At 40.0% G+C, this 19,825-nt stretch overlaps 1 protein-coding gene across 1 annotated transcript; it reads right to left on the bottom strand.

The window, feature by feature from the left end:
• Positions 1-1,513: 1,513 nt before the first annotated feature.
• LOC134585327 (BTB/POZ domain-containing protein 17) lies at positions 1,514-19,052 on the bottom strand. The gene is made up of 3 exons (XM_063440737.1): positions 18,886-19,052; positions 13,267-13,543; positions 1,514-2,990 (listed from the first exon to the last, which is right to left on the bottom strand). Exons 1-3 carry the CDS (start codon positions 18,974-18,976, stop codon positions 1,910-1,912), a joined length of 1,449 nt encoding a protein of 482 aa, XP_063296807.1. The 5' UTR covers positions 18,977-19,052; the 3' UTR covers positions 1,514-1,909.
• Positions 19,053-19,825: the final 773 nt, after the last annotated feature.

A 19,825-nucleotide genomic window follows, 5' to 3' on the forward strand; every position in this document is an offset into this window, starting at 1 on the left:
GTCCCACTGTATATTCTAAGTCCAACCATAAACCTGTGTGTGCAATGAGTCTTCAAACAGGTTTCTTAGAAATCCCAATATCGCTGGATTCTAGGAGTCCTCATTTATGTTCCAAGCAGATATATTTCCAGAAACCTGTGTGGGGTGTAATAACAATGGGTTAGATAGATAGATTAGACAGACAGACGGACAGACAGTATTCGGGTGAACAAAGGCAAATTATTAAAAAAAACAAGTCATTCAACAAAATTACTGAAAACATCCTTGTAGGCAGACATTGTTACCACGGCCTGATTATTATCTCAGGTTAATTTGACAAGGGCCAAGTTACGTACATGATATTAGTAGCCCATTCTTCATGTGTAATGTAAAATATAGCAAACTAAATTCTGCAAAACACCTTCGTTAGACTCTTCCCAATGTTTATTTGGTTACCCTCAGGAAACAGTGTGTAGTTATGGGCCGCTGCTTGGGGTTCTATGAATATGACGTTCTGGTCCAAATATTGAGGGACCCTTCACAACCCAAGGCTCACCTACCTATACAGGGCCAGGATGTATTTACCACAAGGCAAACAAGGCATTTGCCTAGGGCGGCACTTTCAGAGGGGGCGCCAAGAAATGCCACCCGAAGCTCCCAGACAAATGCCTTGCTTGCCTTGTGTTCTGGGGCTGTCCACCTTACTGTGAGTGAGTGAGTGAGTGAGTGTAGCTGTCAGTGTGTGCCTGTGAGTGAGTGAAAGTGTGTGTGTCTTTCAGTGAGAATGGGTGTGCCTGTGAGTGTGTGTCAGTGTGTGTATGTCATTTTATGTGTATCTGAGAGTGTGTGCCTGTCAATGTGTGGGTGTGTCAGTGTGTGTCTGTCAGTGAAAGTGTGTGCTGGTTAAACAGTGTGTGCTTATGACTGTATGTGTGTGCCAATGACTGTGTATCTGTCAGTGAGTGCATGTATCCATTAGGGCATGTGTCTGTCAGTCAAAAAGTGGCCTTGACACAAATTGGGGGGTCAAATTTACATTTTGGGGGTGCCCGAATTTAGTCGTGCCTAAGGCAGCACAAATCCAAAATACACCACTGTACAGGGCTCAGAGGGATACAACTGATTTGGAGAAAAATAGGTCAGAAAACAAAAACATTAGAACACAAAGACTTTGTTTTATTTACAGTTAGATGCTTACAATGTAAGATATTCCTTTCTTGATGTTCTCCTAAATCATGTCTTTTGTCCAGCTGTTCTCCCTTATTTTCTTACCATATCTTCCACTCAACTGTTCTGAGTCCCTCTATCCCCACTTGATCCAGTTGTAGTAGTTTTTTGCATTTCTATTATAGACTAATATTAATGCTACAAGGTTTTGTGTTATACGTTTTATTTAATTTTCTTTCTTTTTTCTCTTTTTAATGTTTTGTCTAAACCTATTTTGGACACTCCGTACAGTTCCTGGGCAGGCTGTGAAAACGTGAGAATTGCATACTTTGTCTACACTGAACACATACAAAATGTAAAAACATACACACAGTGGGCGAAACGAATAGGGAACAGTGCTTTATGGAATTATATGGGCTGAAGGGTTAAGAGTTTGGAAAGTAAGGAAACCTTGAGCAGATAACTGATTCAATTTCTAAAAAATATATAGTTTATATGTTACACAATAAACAACTCAACAAATGTTTCGTAAATCAGTTCTGTGTTCTTGTTGTATGGGGTGGGGTGTTTTTTGTCCCCAAAAGTGGCTGTAATTAAGTTTTTGTGTGCTACTTTGCTGTGTGAAGAGTTCTCTGGTACTTCTGGCCAAGATAGAATGATTGCAGAGATCAAATTGTTTCAAATGTTGCTCTGGTCACAATACATTTCAGATTCTTTATGGATCCATTCAAAATCCTTTTATTTTTTTTTCTACATCAGCATCTCACTTTGCTTTAATTAAAGAGTGGTAGATTGGTTTAATGATGATGTGCAGATGCAGGGAGTTGTCTATCAGATATTCTGAAGTCCGTTTCTGAAGGTCAGCATGTACTAAGAAGTCAGACACTTCATCTGTACTTTGGTGGACGTTGTAGACATGCTTCACAAACACCTTGCCCTGCTGTCTCCTAACACCAACCAAGACAGTCTTCTGGAAGGTGACCCCTGCAAATTCCAGGCCACTCATTGCTGAGGTCACCACCAGCCGAGGTTTCCCTTCATCTAGACGATTGGATTGAGAGGCACCAGACACAGACTCTGAGTAGACAGGGCGCAAGCTGACGGGAAGCCAGCGTGGAGAAAAAAGAGCATTCCACGTGATTTTCTTAGTGGAGTCGTGGTTGCTGGGCCCGAGCTGGGTCTGAAAACTAAGGCTTCTGTCATCCCTGGCAGGATTGTTAATGATCCACTGTGACCCCCATGAGGAAGACAGATAATTCCGAGGCACAAACATGCTGCAGTTAACATCAAAATATTTGGCAAAGTGCAGTGGGGAAGCTGAGTGGAACTGGAAGGCCTGGAACAAGAGATCTTGCACAGAGCTGTGATAAGTAGCCAACACCGTGGACTGTTTCTGAATCTGAAAAAGTTGACTTGGAGAGATCATGGCATATCGGATAGACCGCAGAACCTTGTCAATAATGGGTACATCAGGATTGTTCTTGCTGATCCATTCCTCTACTGCACTAAATAACTCTATTTCATTCTGCAGTACCAGATCAGAGCGCTGGAGTAGAGACACCATGAGGTCATCACTCACAGTCACCCACTCACTGCTACTTATAACGGTGGACAGGTTCCATGCCAAGAACTTCAGGCAACTCTCCTGCAGGCCCTCATCGCCCATCTTTAACGCGTAGTGGTACCAGCTAACCACATGGCCTTGTGTTGACTCACTGGCCAGATGGGTTTTCATATATTCAGAGACTCCTCTCTGCAGGGCTGAGACATGATATTTGCTGGCCAAACGGTGAAGAGGGACAGCTTGGTTCAAATGGACAGAAATCTCACCACAATAAAAGTACCTAAAAAAACAAAAACAAAATACGTGAAACAATCTCTCTCAATCTCAATTCTGCAAATTATTGTAAAAATATACATTGCACATATCAGTAGGACTCGTGTTCTGATCTATGAAGGAAATAGAAAACGTTCCTATCCATCAGGCTAATCATCAGTGAACTTTTACTCCGTCACGGCTGGAATGGCAAACATTAGCCACCACAGCCATGTGTTAGCCCCAAAATTTACTCACCATGTAGATTTCACAGTATTTATTAACAGACTGACAAAACAGTAGTATACCCACTAACCATAAGCAATAGAGCTGCTAAATTGAAAGTGGTTCCAGGTGAACCTCACTAAACACCAAAAGTAGAAAACAGAAAGCAATAAAGTGGAAACCACCTTCACAAAATTAATAAGATACAACCTGAGGAATATATCCAGAATTGGAATATTCTATATAAGCATGTAATAAAATCTGGAATGATAAAAAGTGTATATCATAGCGTAACACAGTAAGATAATGATAATAAATTGTGGAGTAAGTAATGCACTCACAAACAAAAAGTGTAAATCAGGCCTCTCACCCCCCTGGGGTATATGTAGTATGGGATTTGATAGTAGATCCAGGTGTTAGAGTGTCTTCAGAGATATGGGAAAAAAAGGACCATACATAGTGAAAGTACGTATAAAAATATCAAAAGAGAATTTATTGGTTACACTTACAGACATAAAGTGGTAGTAAGCATGTCTCCACTCTCAGTGGAACTGGAAGGCAGAGTAGTAAATACCAGACACAGATCCAATCGGAGTAGCAGAGTACAGGAACAATAAAAGGACTATAAAACAAATAAAATCAAGAAACAGTCCGAAAAAGTTCAATATCCAACGCGTTTTGTCCGTGGTAAATGGAGGACTTCTTCAGGGATATGAGTAGATTCGAGTATGTGGGAACTTTTATATCCAATTCAATCTTCCTTGATGCCGTTCACCGGCAGCGTGTGTTCCACACTGGAACGCAGAGTTGTACTTCCTGTGCCGTCCATCCGTCTGAATTGCGCATGCGTGATCGGGGAAAGAGTTCTAAACATGTTTAAAGAACCGATACCTAAATGCGCATGCGTAGAGATCTAAATAATAGAGAAAAATGTATACACCAGGCGGAATGTCGCCAAAGAGATTAATGAAGAATAAAGACCAACGAAAAAACGGCAAATGATCGCCGCAAGATACAATTATTGAAAAACAATTAAAAAAAAAATATATATACTAGTGGTATACAAGAATATGGATAAGCAAAAGGGCAGACACATGGGGCATGGAAATCCCAATGCCCCAAAAGGATGCCCCAACGCCAATCACCACATTGGTGTATAGATCAGATACAATGCTCCTAAAGTAACATAGTACAGAACATAAAATAACCCATACAAATAACAATATGCTGGAAGTTATTATATGGATATATGAAACATTGTTGACCAGCCAGTATTAACGATAACCACAATCCCAAGGTACATTTATAATGACCTAGAAAGGCCAAAAATACAAATTTAAAATAAATGATAATATTAAAAAAACAAGAAACATAAAACATAAGGTGAGAGAAAAAAGGAATACCTAGAATACTGCATACATAATAGCTGAATCAGATTAAATTAAACCTGACAAGTCTATTTCGGCGTTTAGACCATAATGCAGTGTTTTAAGGGTGTAAATCCAAAACGCTTCCTGGCGTATTAATTCTTGGAGTTTATCTCCTCCTCTACATCCTAATGTGATGTGTTCTATACCAAACACTTGTAGTTGTTCCCACTGAAAAAGGGGACAAGTACTGCAATGTTTTGACACGCTATGATCTAATTTACTTTTTTTTGATATTATTAAAATGCTCCAAAAGTCTAATATGGAGTTTCCTAGTGGTGCGGCCTACATATTGGGCTCCACATCCACATTGAAGTAAATAAATGACAAAAGTGGTGGAACATTGAATATGTTTCTTAATTGCATAAGTTTTTTTAGTTTGAGTACTCGTAAAGCTGGTTATTTTCCTTTTTTGATATTTACATGTGGAACAGTGGCCACAACAATAGAAGCCCTTTAGAGGTTGGAGAAAAGAGCTACTAGGGGTAGGTACAGACTGTATAGGAAGAAGGCTGGGGGCCAGTTTATTTTTAAGATTAGATGCTCGTTTGTAGATAATTTTGGGTCTATTTGGAATAATCTCCTTAAGTACACTATCTCTTTGCAAGATATACCAATACTTGTTTAAAAATTTTTGAATCTTTTTGGCATGGGGATTATACTGGGTTATAAAAGCGAATTGGAAATCGTTCTTCTGAGATCCTGAACCATTGTCAAATCGCTTTTTGTTTTTATTCCTATTTATCAAAAATTGTGTTCTATCTGTGTCCAATATGTTCTGTATATCCGAATCAATTTGGATTTGGTTATAACCTTTCTACAAATATCGTGCCTTAATCAACTGGGCTTGTTGTAAAAAAGTAGAATCGTATGAACAATTTCGTCTAAGACGAATTAGTTGGCTTCTGGGTATATTTGAAAGCCAGGGAGGGTGATGAGCACTAGACAGATCTATTGCGGTGTTACAGTCTGTTGGTTTAAAAAATGTTTTCGTTTTGAGTTGATTGTTTTCTATATAGATAGAGAGATCCAAAAAATCCAGTGTGGTTGGGCTGGTATTATAGGTGAATTTGAGATTATAATTATTGGAATTGACAAATTCAAAAAACATTTCCAGACTTGCAGCAGAACCTTCCCATACCAACAACACATCATCTATGTAGCGTCGCCATAGGACCAAACTGCCCCCAGAATGAGCACCCAGCCGAATATGACGTTGTTCCCAATGGGAAACGTATATATTGGCAAAACTGGGGGCAAATTTGGTACCCATGGCGACGCCACACTCCTGCAAAAAATATTGGCCACTAAACCAAAAAAAATTCTTTGTCAATACAAATGAGATACATTGCATCAGAAATTCAATTTGAGTCAATGGAAGAAATTGATGGTATTCAAGTGTGTCCTGTATGGCGGAAGTGCCTTTCTCATGTGGGATATTCGAATAAAGAGCAGTGATGTCGGCCGTAGCCAAAATATATGTAGACTTCCATGGCATATTGTTGATATCTTGCAAAATATGCCTGGTATCTCCAATATAGGAATCACTCAATGGGACATAAGGCTGTAAAAAAAAGTCGATATACTCGGACAAATTGCATGACAAAGAGGAAATACCACTCACTATAGGGCGGCCAGGAGGTTTATGGAGATTCTTATGGATCTTGGGCAAAAAATAAAAGGTGGCGGTTTTGCATTTAGGGTTAAAAATGAAATCATACTCCTTTTTATTTAAAATCCCTTTTTCTAAGCCCAGATCAAGAAGTTCTTTCAAAACTTTCAAAAACATAGGAGTGGGATTACATGATAGAATCTCATATGTATTTGGATCATAAAGAATATTATAAGCCTCCTCCATGTAATAGGATCTGTCCATAATGACTGTACCTCCCCCTTTATCCGCCTCTTTAATCACTATGTTGGGATTCTCAATGAGAGTTTTTAGAGCTGATCTTTCTTTTTTATTTAGATTAGAATGGTATTTAAGGTCATTTAATTTGTCTAGATCTGCTTGAACTAATTCATTGAAGATGTCTAAGTATTTACTTTTAGCAGACCAGGGATAGAAATGTGACTTAGGTTTGAAAGGGGTGTGCGTGATCCCTCCTTTAGACTCTGGATCATCTATCGATTCCTCCTGTATATCAAACTGTATTGGTAAAATTGTCTGGGTATTATCAGTGTCCCTATTATGAAAGAATCTTTTAATGGTTAATTTTTTTAGAAATTTCTGGTTATCAAGATATAAATTGAAAGAATTTAAGTTGGATGCAGGAGCAAACTTCAATCCCTTCTTAAGGAGTGAAAGTTCATCTGGTGTGAAATTAACCTGGGACAGATTAAAAATACCTTCGGTTTTATCTAATTCTGTCTGTATGGAAGATGTACTGATGTACTCTGATCCTCCTCTACCTCTGAGTGAGGTCTTTTTTTTATTGGAGATCTTAGTGTTTGGAATCTGTTGTGAGTTGGAAGTGTATAATTTCGATCTGACCTTGGGTCTCGCCCTTTGTCTAAAAAAATCTCTTGATTGTCACTTCTGGAAAAGGAATTACTAGACGAACACGGTGGACTATGTTTCTTGGAGACAGATTTGGAATACGAATTAGAATTGGAATATGAATTAGAGTTAGGATTAGAATTGGAATAAGAATTTGAATTAAAGTTTGAGTATGAATTAAATTTGGAATATGAATTAGAATTAGAGTTAGAATGTTCTCCAAAATTGGAGTTAGAATTGGAATTGGAAGTAGCATAATGTTTACGATTAAAGGAATTAGAATTGGAAGATTTGTGTCCTGTCCTATAACTAGAACTTGGACCAGATGGATTACGGACTCTAAATTGTTGTTTCTTTTTATTAAAATGATCTTGTCGATTAGACTGGGGATTAAATTTAGACCAATTTCTTTGATTACCTTTCTGGTAATCATCTTGGTCTCTTTTGTATTTTGTAGACTTAGTTGATGAAATTTTTTCGTCTACAATTTTGATTTTTTCTTTTAAAATATTATAATTATTTTCTACAGCTTTTGGTTCTTGACAATTGGAAATGTCATTTTCCAGTGTCTTAATGTCTTCCTCTAGTATAGTGAGGGATCTTTTTTGATATTCTATCAAGCTAATCATGTATTTTCTCGAACATTCATCACTAGCTTGATACCATTCACTTAACAATAATTGATCTTCTAAACCAAAAGCTGGAACTTTTAAAACCCTCAGTCCTCGAGGTATAATATTTGAAGCCAAATATTGTTCCAATGAAGTTATTTCCCACCACTTACGAGTTTCTTTTTCTAATAAATGTTCTAATTGAACAAATTTTTTGTTTAATGAACTGTCTGTAAGGGGAGGATCTCCTTTAAATAGGGAGTCAATTCTCTTTTTTCTCTCATTTCTCATTTCATCATATACATTTTTAGAAGCCATAATACATTAGTGATATAATATCCAATTAGTGGTATACAAGTGAGGAACAAATAATCAAAGTGACAAAACAGTAGTATACCACTAATTGGATATTATATCACTAATGTATTATGGCTTCTAAAAATGTATATGATGAAATGAGAAATGAGAGAAAAAAGAGAATTGACTCCCTATTTAAAGGAGATCCTCCCCTTACAGACAGTTCATTAAACAAAAAATTTGTTCAATTAGAACATTTATTAGAAAAAGAAACTCGTAAGTGGTGGGAAATAACTTCATTGGAACAATATTTGGCTTCAAATATTATACCTCGAGGACTGAGGGTTTTAAAAGTTCCAGCTTTTGGTTTAGAAGATCAATTATTGTTAAGTGAATGGTATCAAGCTAGTGATGAATGTTCGAGAAAATACATGATTAGCTTGATAGAATATCAAAAAAGATCCCTCACTATACTAGAGGAAGACATTAAGACACTGGAAAATGACATTTCCAATTGTCAAGAACCAAAAGCTGTAGAAAATAATTATAATATTTTAAAAGAAAAAATCAAAATTGTAGACGAAAAAATTTCATCAACTAAGTCTACAAAATACAAAAGAGACCAAGATGATTACCAGAAAGGTAATCAAAGAAATTGGTCTAAATTTAATCCCCAGTCTAATCGACAAGATCATTTTAATAAAAAGAAACAACAATTTAGAGTCCGTAATCCATCTGGTCCAAGTTCTAGTTATAGGACAGGACACAAATCTTCCAATTCTAATTCCTTTAATCGTAAACATTATGCTACTTCCAATTCCAATTCTAACTCCAATTTTGGAGAACATTCTAACTCTAATTCTAATTCATATTCCAAATTTAATTCATACTCAAACTTTAATTCAAATTCTTATTCCAATTCTAATCCTAACTCTAATTCATATTCCAATTCTAATTCGTATTCCAAATCTGTCTCCAAGAAACATAGTCCACCGTGTTCGTCTAGTAATTCCTTTTCCAGAAGTGACAATCAAGAGATTTTTTTAGACAAAGGGCGAGACCCAAGGTCAGATCGAAATTATACACTTCCAACTCACAACAGATTCCAAACACTAAGATCTCCAATAAAAAAAAGACCTCACTCAGAGGTAGAGGAGGATCAGAGTACATCAGTACATCTTCCATACAGACAGAATTAGATAAAACCGAAGGTATTTTTAATCTGTCCCAGGTTAATTTCACACCAGATGAACTTTCACTCCTTAAGAAGGGATTGAAGTTTGCTCCTGCATCCAACTTAAATTCTTTCAATTTATATCTTGATAACCAGAAATTTCTAAAAAAATTAACCATTAAAAGATTCTTTCATAATAGGGACACTGATAATACCCAGACAATTTTACCAATACAGTTTGATATACAGGAGGAATCGATAGATGATCCAGAGTCTAAAGGAGGGATCACGCACACCCCTTTCAAACCTAAGTCACATTTCTATCCCTGGTCTGCTAAAAGTAAATACTTAGACATCTTCAATGAATTAGTTCAAGCAGATCTAGACAAATTAAATGACCTTAAATACCATTCTAATCTAAATAAAAAAGAAAGATCAGCTCTAAAAACTCTCATTGAGAATCCCAACATAGTGATTAAAGAGGCGGATAAAGGGGGAGGTACAGTCATTATGGACAGATCCTATTACATGGAGGAGGCTTATAATATTCTTTATGATCCAAATACATATGAGATTCTATCATGTAATCCCACTCCTATGTTTTTGAAAGTTTTGAAAGAACTTCTTGATCTGGGCTTAGAAAAAGGGATTTTAAATAAAAAGGAGTATGATTTCATTTTTAACCCTAAATGCAAAACCGCCACCTTTTATTTTTTGCCCAAGATCCATAAGAATCTCCATAAACCTCCTGGCCGCCCTATAGTGAGTGGTATTTCCTCTTTGTCATGCAATTTGTCCGAGTATATCGACTTTTTTTTACAGCCTTATGTCCCATTGAGTGATTCCTATATTGGAGATACCAGGCATATTTTGCAAGATATCAACAATATGCCATGGAAGTCTACATATATTTTGGCTACGGCCGACATCACTGCTCTTTATTCGAATATCCCACATGAGAAAGGCACTTCCGCCATACAGGACACACTTGAATACCATCAATTTCTTCCATTGACTCAAATTGAATTTCTGATGCAATGTATCTCATTTGTATTGACAAAGAATTTTTTTTGGTTTAGTGGCCAATATTTTTTGCAGGAGTGTGGCGTCGCCATGGGTACCAAATTTGCCCCCAGTTTTGCCAATATATACGTTTCCCATTGGGAACAACGTCATATTCGGCTGGGTGCTCATTCTGGGGGCAGTTTGGTCCTATGGCGACGCTACATAGATGATGTGTTGTTGGTATGGGAAGGTTCTGCTGCAAGTCTGGAAATGTTTTTTGAATTTGTCAATTCCAATAATTATAATCTCAAATTCACCTATAATACCAGCCCAACCACACTGGATTTTTTGGATCTCTCTATCTATATAGAAAACAATCAACTCAAAACGAAAACATTTTTTAAACCAACAGACTGTAACACCGCAATAGATCTGTCTAGTGCTCATCACCCTCCCTGGCTTTCAAATATACCCAGAAGCCAACTAATTCGTCTTAGACGAAATTGTTCAGACGATTCTACTTTTTTACAACAAGCCCAGTTGATTAAGGCACGATATTTGTAGAAAGGTTATAACCAAATCCAAATTGATTCGGATATACAGAACATATTGGACACAGATAGAACACAATTTTTGATAAATAGGAATAAAAACAAAAAGCGATTTGACAATGGTTCAGGATCTCAGAAGAACGATTTCCAATTCGCTTTTATAACCCAGTATAATCCCCATGCCAAAAAGATTCAAAAATTTTTAAACAAGTATTGGTATATCTTGCAAAGAGATAGTGTACTTAAGGAGATTATTCCAAATAGACCCAAAATTATCTACAAACGAGCATCTAATCTTAAAAATAAACTGGCCCCCAGCCTTCTTCCTATACAGTCTGTACCTACCCCTAGTAGCTCTTTTCTCCAACCTCTAAAGGGCTTCTATTGTTGTGGCCACTGTTCCACATGTAAATATCAAAAAAGGAAAATAACCAGCTTTACGAGTACTCAAACTAAAAAAACTTATGCAATTAAGAAACATATTCAATGTTCCACCACTTTTGTCATTTATTTACTTCAATGTGGATGTGGAGCCCAATATGTAGGCCGCACCACTAGGAAACTCCATATTAGACTTTTGGAGCATTTTAATAATATCAAAAAAAAGTAAATTAGATCATAGCGTGTCAAAACATTGCAGTACTTGTCCCCTTTTTCAGTGGGAACAACTACAAGTGTTTGGTATAGAACACATCACATTAGGATGTAGAGGAGGAGATAAACTCCAAGAATTAATACGCCAGGAAGCGTTTTGGATTTACACCCTTAAAACACTGCATTATGGTCTAAACGCCGAAATAGACTTGTCAGGTTTAATTTAATCTGATTCAGCTATTATGTATGCAGTATTCTAGGTATTCCTTTTTTCTCTCACCTTATGTTTTATGTTTCTTGTTTTTTTAATATTATCATTTATTTTAAATTTGTATTTTTGGCCTTTCTAGGTCATTATAAATGTACCTTGGGATTGTGGTTATCGTTAATACTGGCTGGTCAACCCTGTTTCATATATCCATATAATAACTTCCAGCATATTGTTATTTGTATGGGTTATTTTATGTTCTGTACTATGTTACTTTAGGAGCATTGTATCTGATCTATACACCAATGTGGTGATTGGCGTTGGGGCATCCTTTTGGGGCATTGGGATTTCCATGCCCCATGTGTCTGCCCTTTTGCTTATCCATATTCTTGTATACCACTAGTATATATATTTTTTTTTTTATTGTTTTTCAATAATTGTATCTTGCGGCGATCATTTGCCGTTTTTTCGTTGGTCTTTATTCTTCATTAATCTCTTTGGCGACATTCCGCCTGGTGTATACATTTTTCTCTATTATTTAGATCTCTACGCATGCGCATTTAGGTATCGGTTCTTTAAACATGTTTAGAACTCTTTCCCTGATCACGCATGCGCAATTCAGACGGATGGACGGCACAGGAAGTACAACTCTGCGTTCCAGTGTGGAACACACGCTGCCGGTGAACGGCATCAAGGAAGATTGAATTGGATATAAAAGTTCCCACATACTCGAATCTACTTATATCCCTGAAGAAGTCCTCCATTTACCACGGACAAAACGCGTTGGATATTGAACTTTTTCGGACTGTTTCTTGATTTTATTTGTTTTATAGTCCTTTTATTGTTCCTGTACTCTGCTACTCCGATTGGATCTGTGTCTGGTATTTACTACTCTGCCTTCCAGTTCCACTGAGAGTGGAGAAATGCTTACTACCACTTTATGTCTGTAAGTGTAACCAATAAATTCTCTTTTGATATTTTTATACGTACTTTCACTATGTATGGTCCTTTTTTTCCCATATCTCTGAAGACACTCTAACACCTGGATCTACTATCAAATCCCATACTACATATACCCCAGGGGGGTGAGAGGCCTGATTTACACTTTTTGTTTGTGAGTGCATTACTTACTCCACAATTTATTATCATTATCTTACTGTGTTACGCTATGATATACACTTTTTATCATTCCAGATTTTATTACATGCTTATATAGAATATTCCAATTCTGGATATATTCCTCCGGTTGTATCTTATTAATTTTGTGAAGGTGGTTTCCACTTTATTGCTTTTTATTAACAGACTGTAGGGTGTGATCTATTAATAAAGATGTGTACAGTGTACACATTCGATGTTGCCTATTATTTAATGAATTTAAAGAACACATTACAGAATGTGTTGCTGGACCCATTGATAAGTTATTTTCTGGGAATTGTCTCTTTATGTCTTTTCTCTCTGTAACATCTGTTCCACTCGTCATCTCAGTGTCCGAACTGTCACCAAAGCAAAGACAGGCCTGACACCCATAATCTAGGACTCTGTCACGACATTGTCCACTCTGCTTGGGCAGGTGTCAAACACGCTGTAGATTGCCCAGGTTATAGCAATGCAAAAGAACTCTGAGGACTAAGAAGTATCCCCTCCAAGATTTTTATTCTCAACACATGGAAGCAGTTATCACACATGACTTATATTTACTATTACATTATCACCTGAGGAATTTCTCAAATAAAACAGCGCAGTCTGCGGGCTCCTGTAATGTCAGCACGCTCTGGTTTAGCAGAAGCCCCTCGAAGATATCGCTCTGTAGGCTGAGGAGAAGCTGATGGGCGTGTATGATCTTCACCTCATCGGAGTTGGTGGTGTGGACCCTCAGGGTGGTGTCACTGGAGTTACCATTCTGTAGGAGCTCCTGCAGGCGATGGATGAGCATGGAGGAATGATTGATTACAGCTCCAGAGGCTTCACTGCTCAGGTCTGACTTGTGAGCTGTAAAAGGAAAATTATAATATATTACAGGGGATTCAAAATCCTTTATGTGAAAATTATGGGGAATTTACCTCTACAAGAGAAGGTGTATCCTGATATTTGTCTATTAAAAAGAGAAAGGTACGTATCCTGATATTTGTCTATTAAAAAGAGAAAGGTACGTATCCTGATGTCTGTTTATTAGGACAGTGGAAGGGATACGTGCCCTGATGTCTGTGTATTAGGAGGAGGTGAGAGGTACGTGTCCTGATGTCTGTGTATTAGGAGGGGGTGAGAGGTACGTGTCCTGATGTCTGTGTATTAGGAGGGGGTGAGAGGTACGTGTCCTGATGTCTGTGTATTAGGAGGGGTGAGAGGTACGTGTCCTGATGTCTGTGTATTAGGAGGGGTGAGAGGTACGTGTCCTGATGTCTGTGTATTAAGAGGTGAGAGGTACGTGTCCTGATGTCTGTGTATTAGGAGGAGGTGAGAGGTAGGTGTCCTGATGTCTGTGTATTAGGAGGGGTGGAGAGGTACGTGTCCTGATGTCTGTGTATTAGGAGGAGGTGAGAGGTAGGTGTCCTGATGTCTGTGTATTAGGAGGAGGTGAGAGGTACGTGTCCTGATGTCTGTGTATTAGGAGGGGGTGAGAGGTACGTGTCCTGATGTCTGTGTATTAAGAGGAGGTGAGAGGTACGTGTCCTGATGTCTGTGTATTAAGAGGTGAGAGGTACGTGTCCTGATGTCTGTGTATTAGGAGGAGGTGAGAGGTAGGTGTCCTGATGTCTGTGTATTAGGAGGGGTGGAGAGGTACGTGTCCTGATGTCTGTGTATTAGGAGGAGGTGAGAGGTAGGTGTCCTGATGTCTGTGTATTAGGAGGAGGTGAGAGGTAGGTGTCCTGATGTCTGTGTATTAGGAGGAGGTGAGAGGTACGTGTCCTGAAGTCAGTGTATTAGGAGGAGGTGAGAGGTACGTGTCCTGAAGTCAGTGTATTAGGAGGAGGTGAGAGGTACGTGTACTGATGTCTGTGTATTAGGAGGAGGTGAGAGGTATGTGTCCTGATGTCTGTGTATTAGGAGGGGTGAGAGGTAGGTGTCCTGATGTCTGTGTATTAGGAGGAGGTGAGAGGTAGGTGTCCTGATGTTTGTGTATTAGGAGGAGGTGAGAGGTACGTGTCCTGATGTCTGTATTAGGAGGAGGTGAGAGGTACGTGTCCTGATGTCTGTGTATTAGGAGGAGGGGAGAGGTAGGTGCCCTGATGTCTGTGTATTAGGAGGGGGGATGAGAGGTACGTGTCCTGATGTCTGTGTATTAAGAGGAGGTGAGAGGTACGTGTCCTGATGTCTGTGTATTAGGAGGGGGTGAGAGGTAGGTGTCCTGATGTCTGTGTATTAGGAGGTGAGAGGTACGTGTCCTGGTGTGTGTGTATTAGGATGGGAGAGGTAGGTATCCTGATGTCTGTGTATTAGGAGGGTGTGAGAGGTATGTGTCCTGAAGTCAGTGTATTAGGAGGAGGTGAGAGGTACGTCTCCTGATGTCTGTGTATTAGGAGGAGGTGAGAGGTACGTGTCCTGATGTCTGTGTATTAGGAGGTGACTGTGTATTAGGAGGAGAAAGTTGGCATGGTGGTCGCTGTGTATTAGTAGGGGGTAAGTTGGCATGGCGGTGACTGTGTATTAGGAGGGGGTAAGTTGGCATGGCGGTCGCTGTGTATTAGGAGAGGTAAGTTGGCAAGGCGGTCATTGTGTATTAGGAGTGGGTAAGTTGGCATGGTGGTCGCTGTGTATTAGGAGGGGGTAAGTTGGCATGGCGGTCGCTGTGTATTAGGAGGGGGTAAGTTGGCATGGCGGTCGCTGTGTATTAGGAGAGGTAAGTTGGCAAGGCGGTCGCTGTGTATTAGGAGGGGGTAAGTTGGCATGGCGGTCGCTGTGTATTAGGAGGGGGTAAGTTGGCATGGCGGTTGCTGTGTATTAGGAGAGGTAAGTTGGCAAGGCGGTCGCTGTGTATTAGGAGGGGGTAAGTTGGCATGGTGGTCGCTGTGTATTAGTAGGGGGTAAGTTGGCATGGCGGTGACTGTGTATTAGGAGGGGGTAAGTTGGCATGGCGGTCGCTGTGTATTAGGAGGGGGTAAGTTGGCATGGCGGTCGCTGTGTATTAGGAGGGGTAAGTTGGCAAGGCGGTCGCTGTGTATTAGGAGGGGGTAAGTTGACATGGTGGTGACTGTGTATTAGGAGGGGGTAAGTTGGCATGGCGGTCGCTGTGTATTAGGAGGGGTAAGTTGGCAAGGTGGTCGCTGTGTATTAGGAGGGGGTAAGTTGACATGGTGGTGACTGTGTATTAGGAGGGGGTAAGTTGGCATGGCGGTCGCTGTGTATTAGGAGGGGGTAAGTTGGCATGGCGGTCGCTGTGTATTAGGAGGGGTAAGTTGGCAAGGCGGTCGCTGTGTATTAGGAGGGGGTAACTTGAAATGGTGGTCACTGTGTATTAGGAGGGGGTAAGTTGGCATGGCGGTCGCTGTGTATTAGGAGGGGGTAAGTTGAAATGGTGGTCACTGTGTATTAGGAGGGGGTAAGTTGGCATGGCGGTCGCTGTGTATTAGGAGGGGGTAAGTTGGCATGGCGGTCGCTGTGTATTAGGAGGGGGTAAGTTGGCATGGCGGTCGCTGTGTATTAGGAGGGGGTACGTTGGCATGGCGGTGACTGTATTGGGGGGGTAAGTTGGCATGGCGGTCACTGTGTATTAGGAGGGTGTAAGTTGGCAATTCGGTCGCTGTGTATTAGGAGGGGTAAGTTGGCATGGCGGTCACTGTGTATTAGGAGGGGGTAAGATGGCATGGCGGTCGCTGTGTATTAGGAGGGGGTAAGTTGGCAAGGTGGTCGCTGTGTATTAGGAGGGGGTAAGTTGACATGGTGGTGACTGTGTATTAGGAGGGGGTAAGTTGGCATGGCGGTCGATGTGTATTAGGAGGGGGTAAGTTGGCATGGCGGTCGCTGTGTATTAGGAGAGGTAAGTTGGCAAGGCGGTCGCTGTGTATTAGGAGGGGGTAAGTTGGCATGGCGGTCGCTGTGTATTAGGAGGGGGTAAGTTGGCATGTCGGTCGCTGTGTATTAGGAGGGGGTAAGATGGCATGGCGGTCGCTGTGTATTAGGAGGGGGTAAGTTGGCAAGGTGGTCGCTGTGTATTAGGAGGGGGTAAGTTGACATGGTGGTGACTGTGTATTAGGAGGGGGTAAGTTGGCATGGTGGTTGCTGTGTATTAGGAGGGGGTAAGTTGGCATGGCGGTCGCTGTGTATTAGGAGGGGATAAGTTGGCATGGCGGTCGCTGTGTATTAGGAGGGGTAAGTTGGCATGGCGGTCGCTGTGTATTAGGAGGGGGTAAGTTGGCATGGCGGTCGCTGTGTATTAGGAGGGGGTAAGTTGGCATGGCGGTCGCTGTGTATTAGGAGGGGGTAAGTTGGCATGGCGGTCGCTGTGTATTAGGAGGGGGTAAGTTGGCATGGCGGTCACTGTATTGGGTATTAGCTGCAGGCGGTCTCAGTGCGGTTTCCCAGGGAATGAGCTCTCAGTATTTATCATTGTTCAGATCACATTATTTCCGGACAAACAGATCCCGTCCTTGGACCTTTCTCAGTCACAGTCTCATTTCCATCTGCTAAGTGACAGCACAAAGAGCCAGCTCTCAATGTCCGCTCAGTCACAGTCTGGCTTTGGGAGTCAACTGGCCGCTGCACAAAGACCCATTTAACATCTCTCACAGGACGCGCTGCAAATAAACCGTTTAGTAACGCAATGGCGGTTCACTTCCTATTCTAAACCCTTTTATAGAGCTGAATGACACAATAAGAGCAGCCTCTCACATGTAACTAGTTTGTATCCACAAGGGAATGAAAGTAATGTTCACTGTGGGGCTTATTCGCTAAACAGTGAGTTACAGGCAATTAAAGAATGAATTCTAACATTTGGGTTAGAAATACGAATATATCACTGATGGTCACGGCTTGGCTTTTTTAACCACAAATTGGCAACTGGGTTTTCAATTCACAATTATTCGAGTTTAATTATTAATCTATCAGCAAATAACAGATCCAGTTCATCAAATATTGAAATAAAATATTCAATAAAAATAAAATAAAAACATGGCTAATCTACCTGCACACACACCTCCTCTGCATGCTGTTTGGCAGTTCATGAAAAGTGCTGGCATACAGTATGTAGCATTCATACGCTGCGGAGGGTAAATCAGTTAATTTATGAAGATGATATATTATAAATACAGCATACACGGCAGCAATATTCATGCCCTGTCCAACAATAAGAAGCTGTGATCTGTGTCCAGCAAACATTGTGCATTTAGAAATCCTATTGGATGCTGGACAGATTCAAAGGAAAGGAAAGGGACTGATACATTGAAGGGTTAATGCACAGAAATTCTAACCAATGATGGAATGTGTGTTTCATTTTTAAAGAAACAGAACAGCAATTTATGGCAGATGTAAATTGTACGATAGTTTTTTTCATTTTGACTGTTTACGTTTTACGAGTCACTTGTGAGCTTAGACGTCAGTTGCCATAACTCACAGTTGGTCTAAATGTGATTACTGTTACCATTTCCTATAAATTGGTTACGAGTTTTAAATCAAATTGTAAAATTCAGCCTAAGATATTCACGCTGTAAGTTGAGCTGAATTAATTATTTTTTTCAAACAGTTTTTGGCCTAAATTTTGCGATTTGGTTTTCATTTAGCTGCAGATCGCTGTTGGATTAAATTTCCCCAAAGTGACGTGTAAGGGTTAACACGAGGCACAGGGGATTTAACTTGTATCTCTGATTCCAATGAATAATCCCAGCAGGATTCCATTGGACCATTCTATACTGTCACTAGACACGAATATAGAAAAGGCTGAAAAATCTGCCGTTTCCATGGTTATTGCTCAAGCTTTTTTTTAATCAAATGAATCTCTGGTACTCGGGAAGAGGTACACATAGCGCCACATTACCCCCAAATACTGCCCTCAAAAATAGTAAAATAAATCATATCACATTGCGAGCAAACAAACCAAACGAAATGAAGTTTATCAGATCCGCTTTTATATCATTTAATGCTGAACCTGATACAGTTTGTGAACTTTATCTTGTTTCCGATTCCTTCATTAACCATTTAACTGCTGGAAAAGTACGTTGTTAAAACCCATTGGCCCCCAGAATAGCAACGCAGACATTCACCGTCATTCGAACCACGAAGAGCAAAGAACTTGATTTGATCTGAACTTCTAGGAGGTGACGTAAAGGAAGAACAAAAAAATATATATATCTAAAAGCGAAATCCTAAATAAAACCTTCCAAACGCTGTACCCGTCTTACCTGCATCTGTGAGCGCCAACAGGTTTAACATAACCACTGCCTGTGCCAGGCTCCCAGCATTCCAGGTTCCCTGCGCCATCTCCCCCACCATCCCCTGTTCATGTCCTGGCGTCGATACGATCGCCTCTCTTTATATGTGACTCTGGTACTCTCGGACTGCCGCCACTCACCGATTGGTGCATCTGGGGCTCTGGCCGTTGCCGTGGGATACGGAGTCCCATGGTCAGCGTGTTTGGGAGCTTTATTCTCACACCCTGTGCCCAGATACAATGAAACCCACAGGCTGTTTAGAGATAAGCTAGAGGCTAATTCCTCCATGCCAAACAGAACCATCAAATGGCCAAGCAGACAAAGGGCTAGTAATACAGTGAATGGCTAATGCGTTAATCTGCCCAAGGTAGCCTTGACATAGCCCTCACAGATTAATGCATTTAATGTGAGCCAGTTGCACTAAACTGATGTATGTGAAACGTACACACTGTCCATCAGCCACGTACACAGAGCACACTGACATCTTAAAGGAGAATTAAACAGCCTCTGTGTTCCTCCAGTCGTTGCCAGAGCACAACTCAAATCACCCTCAGCCAAAGTTAGGAACTTATAAAAATGACAAAGATTTTTACTGAAACCTGTACACAATTTAGGTCGAGTTATGGATTTAGACGTCCTACAAACCCTGAAGATTCAAACGATGCAAAAATGTTATATTTAATATATTCTCATATTTTATGCTTATTTTATAAACCAAACAGAGCTGTTTTTGAACAACCAACAAAGGCAGAGACATAAAGGTTTCTTTGTTTCAATCTTTGTAAATATTTGGGGATTCTTTATTTATTAGAATGGTATATATTTTATTTACAGATTTACAGACACACTTTAACCCCTTAAGGACACATGAGATGTGTGACATGTCATGATTCCCTTTTATTCCAGAAGT

Source organism: Pelobates fuscus, unplaced genomic scaffold, assembly GCF_036172605.1.
Source record: "Pelobates fuscus isolate aPelFus1 unplaced genomic scaffold, aPelFus1.pri H_4, whole genome shotgun sequence".
In the NCBI taxonomy this organism is placed as follows: Eukaryota; Metazoa; Chordata; class Amphibia; order Anura; family Pelobatidae; genus Pelobates; species Pelobates fuscus.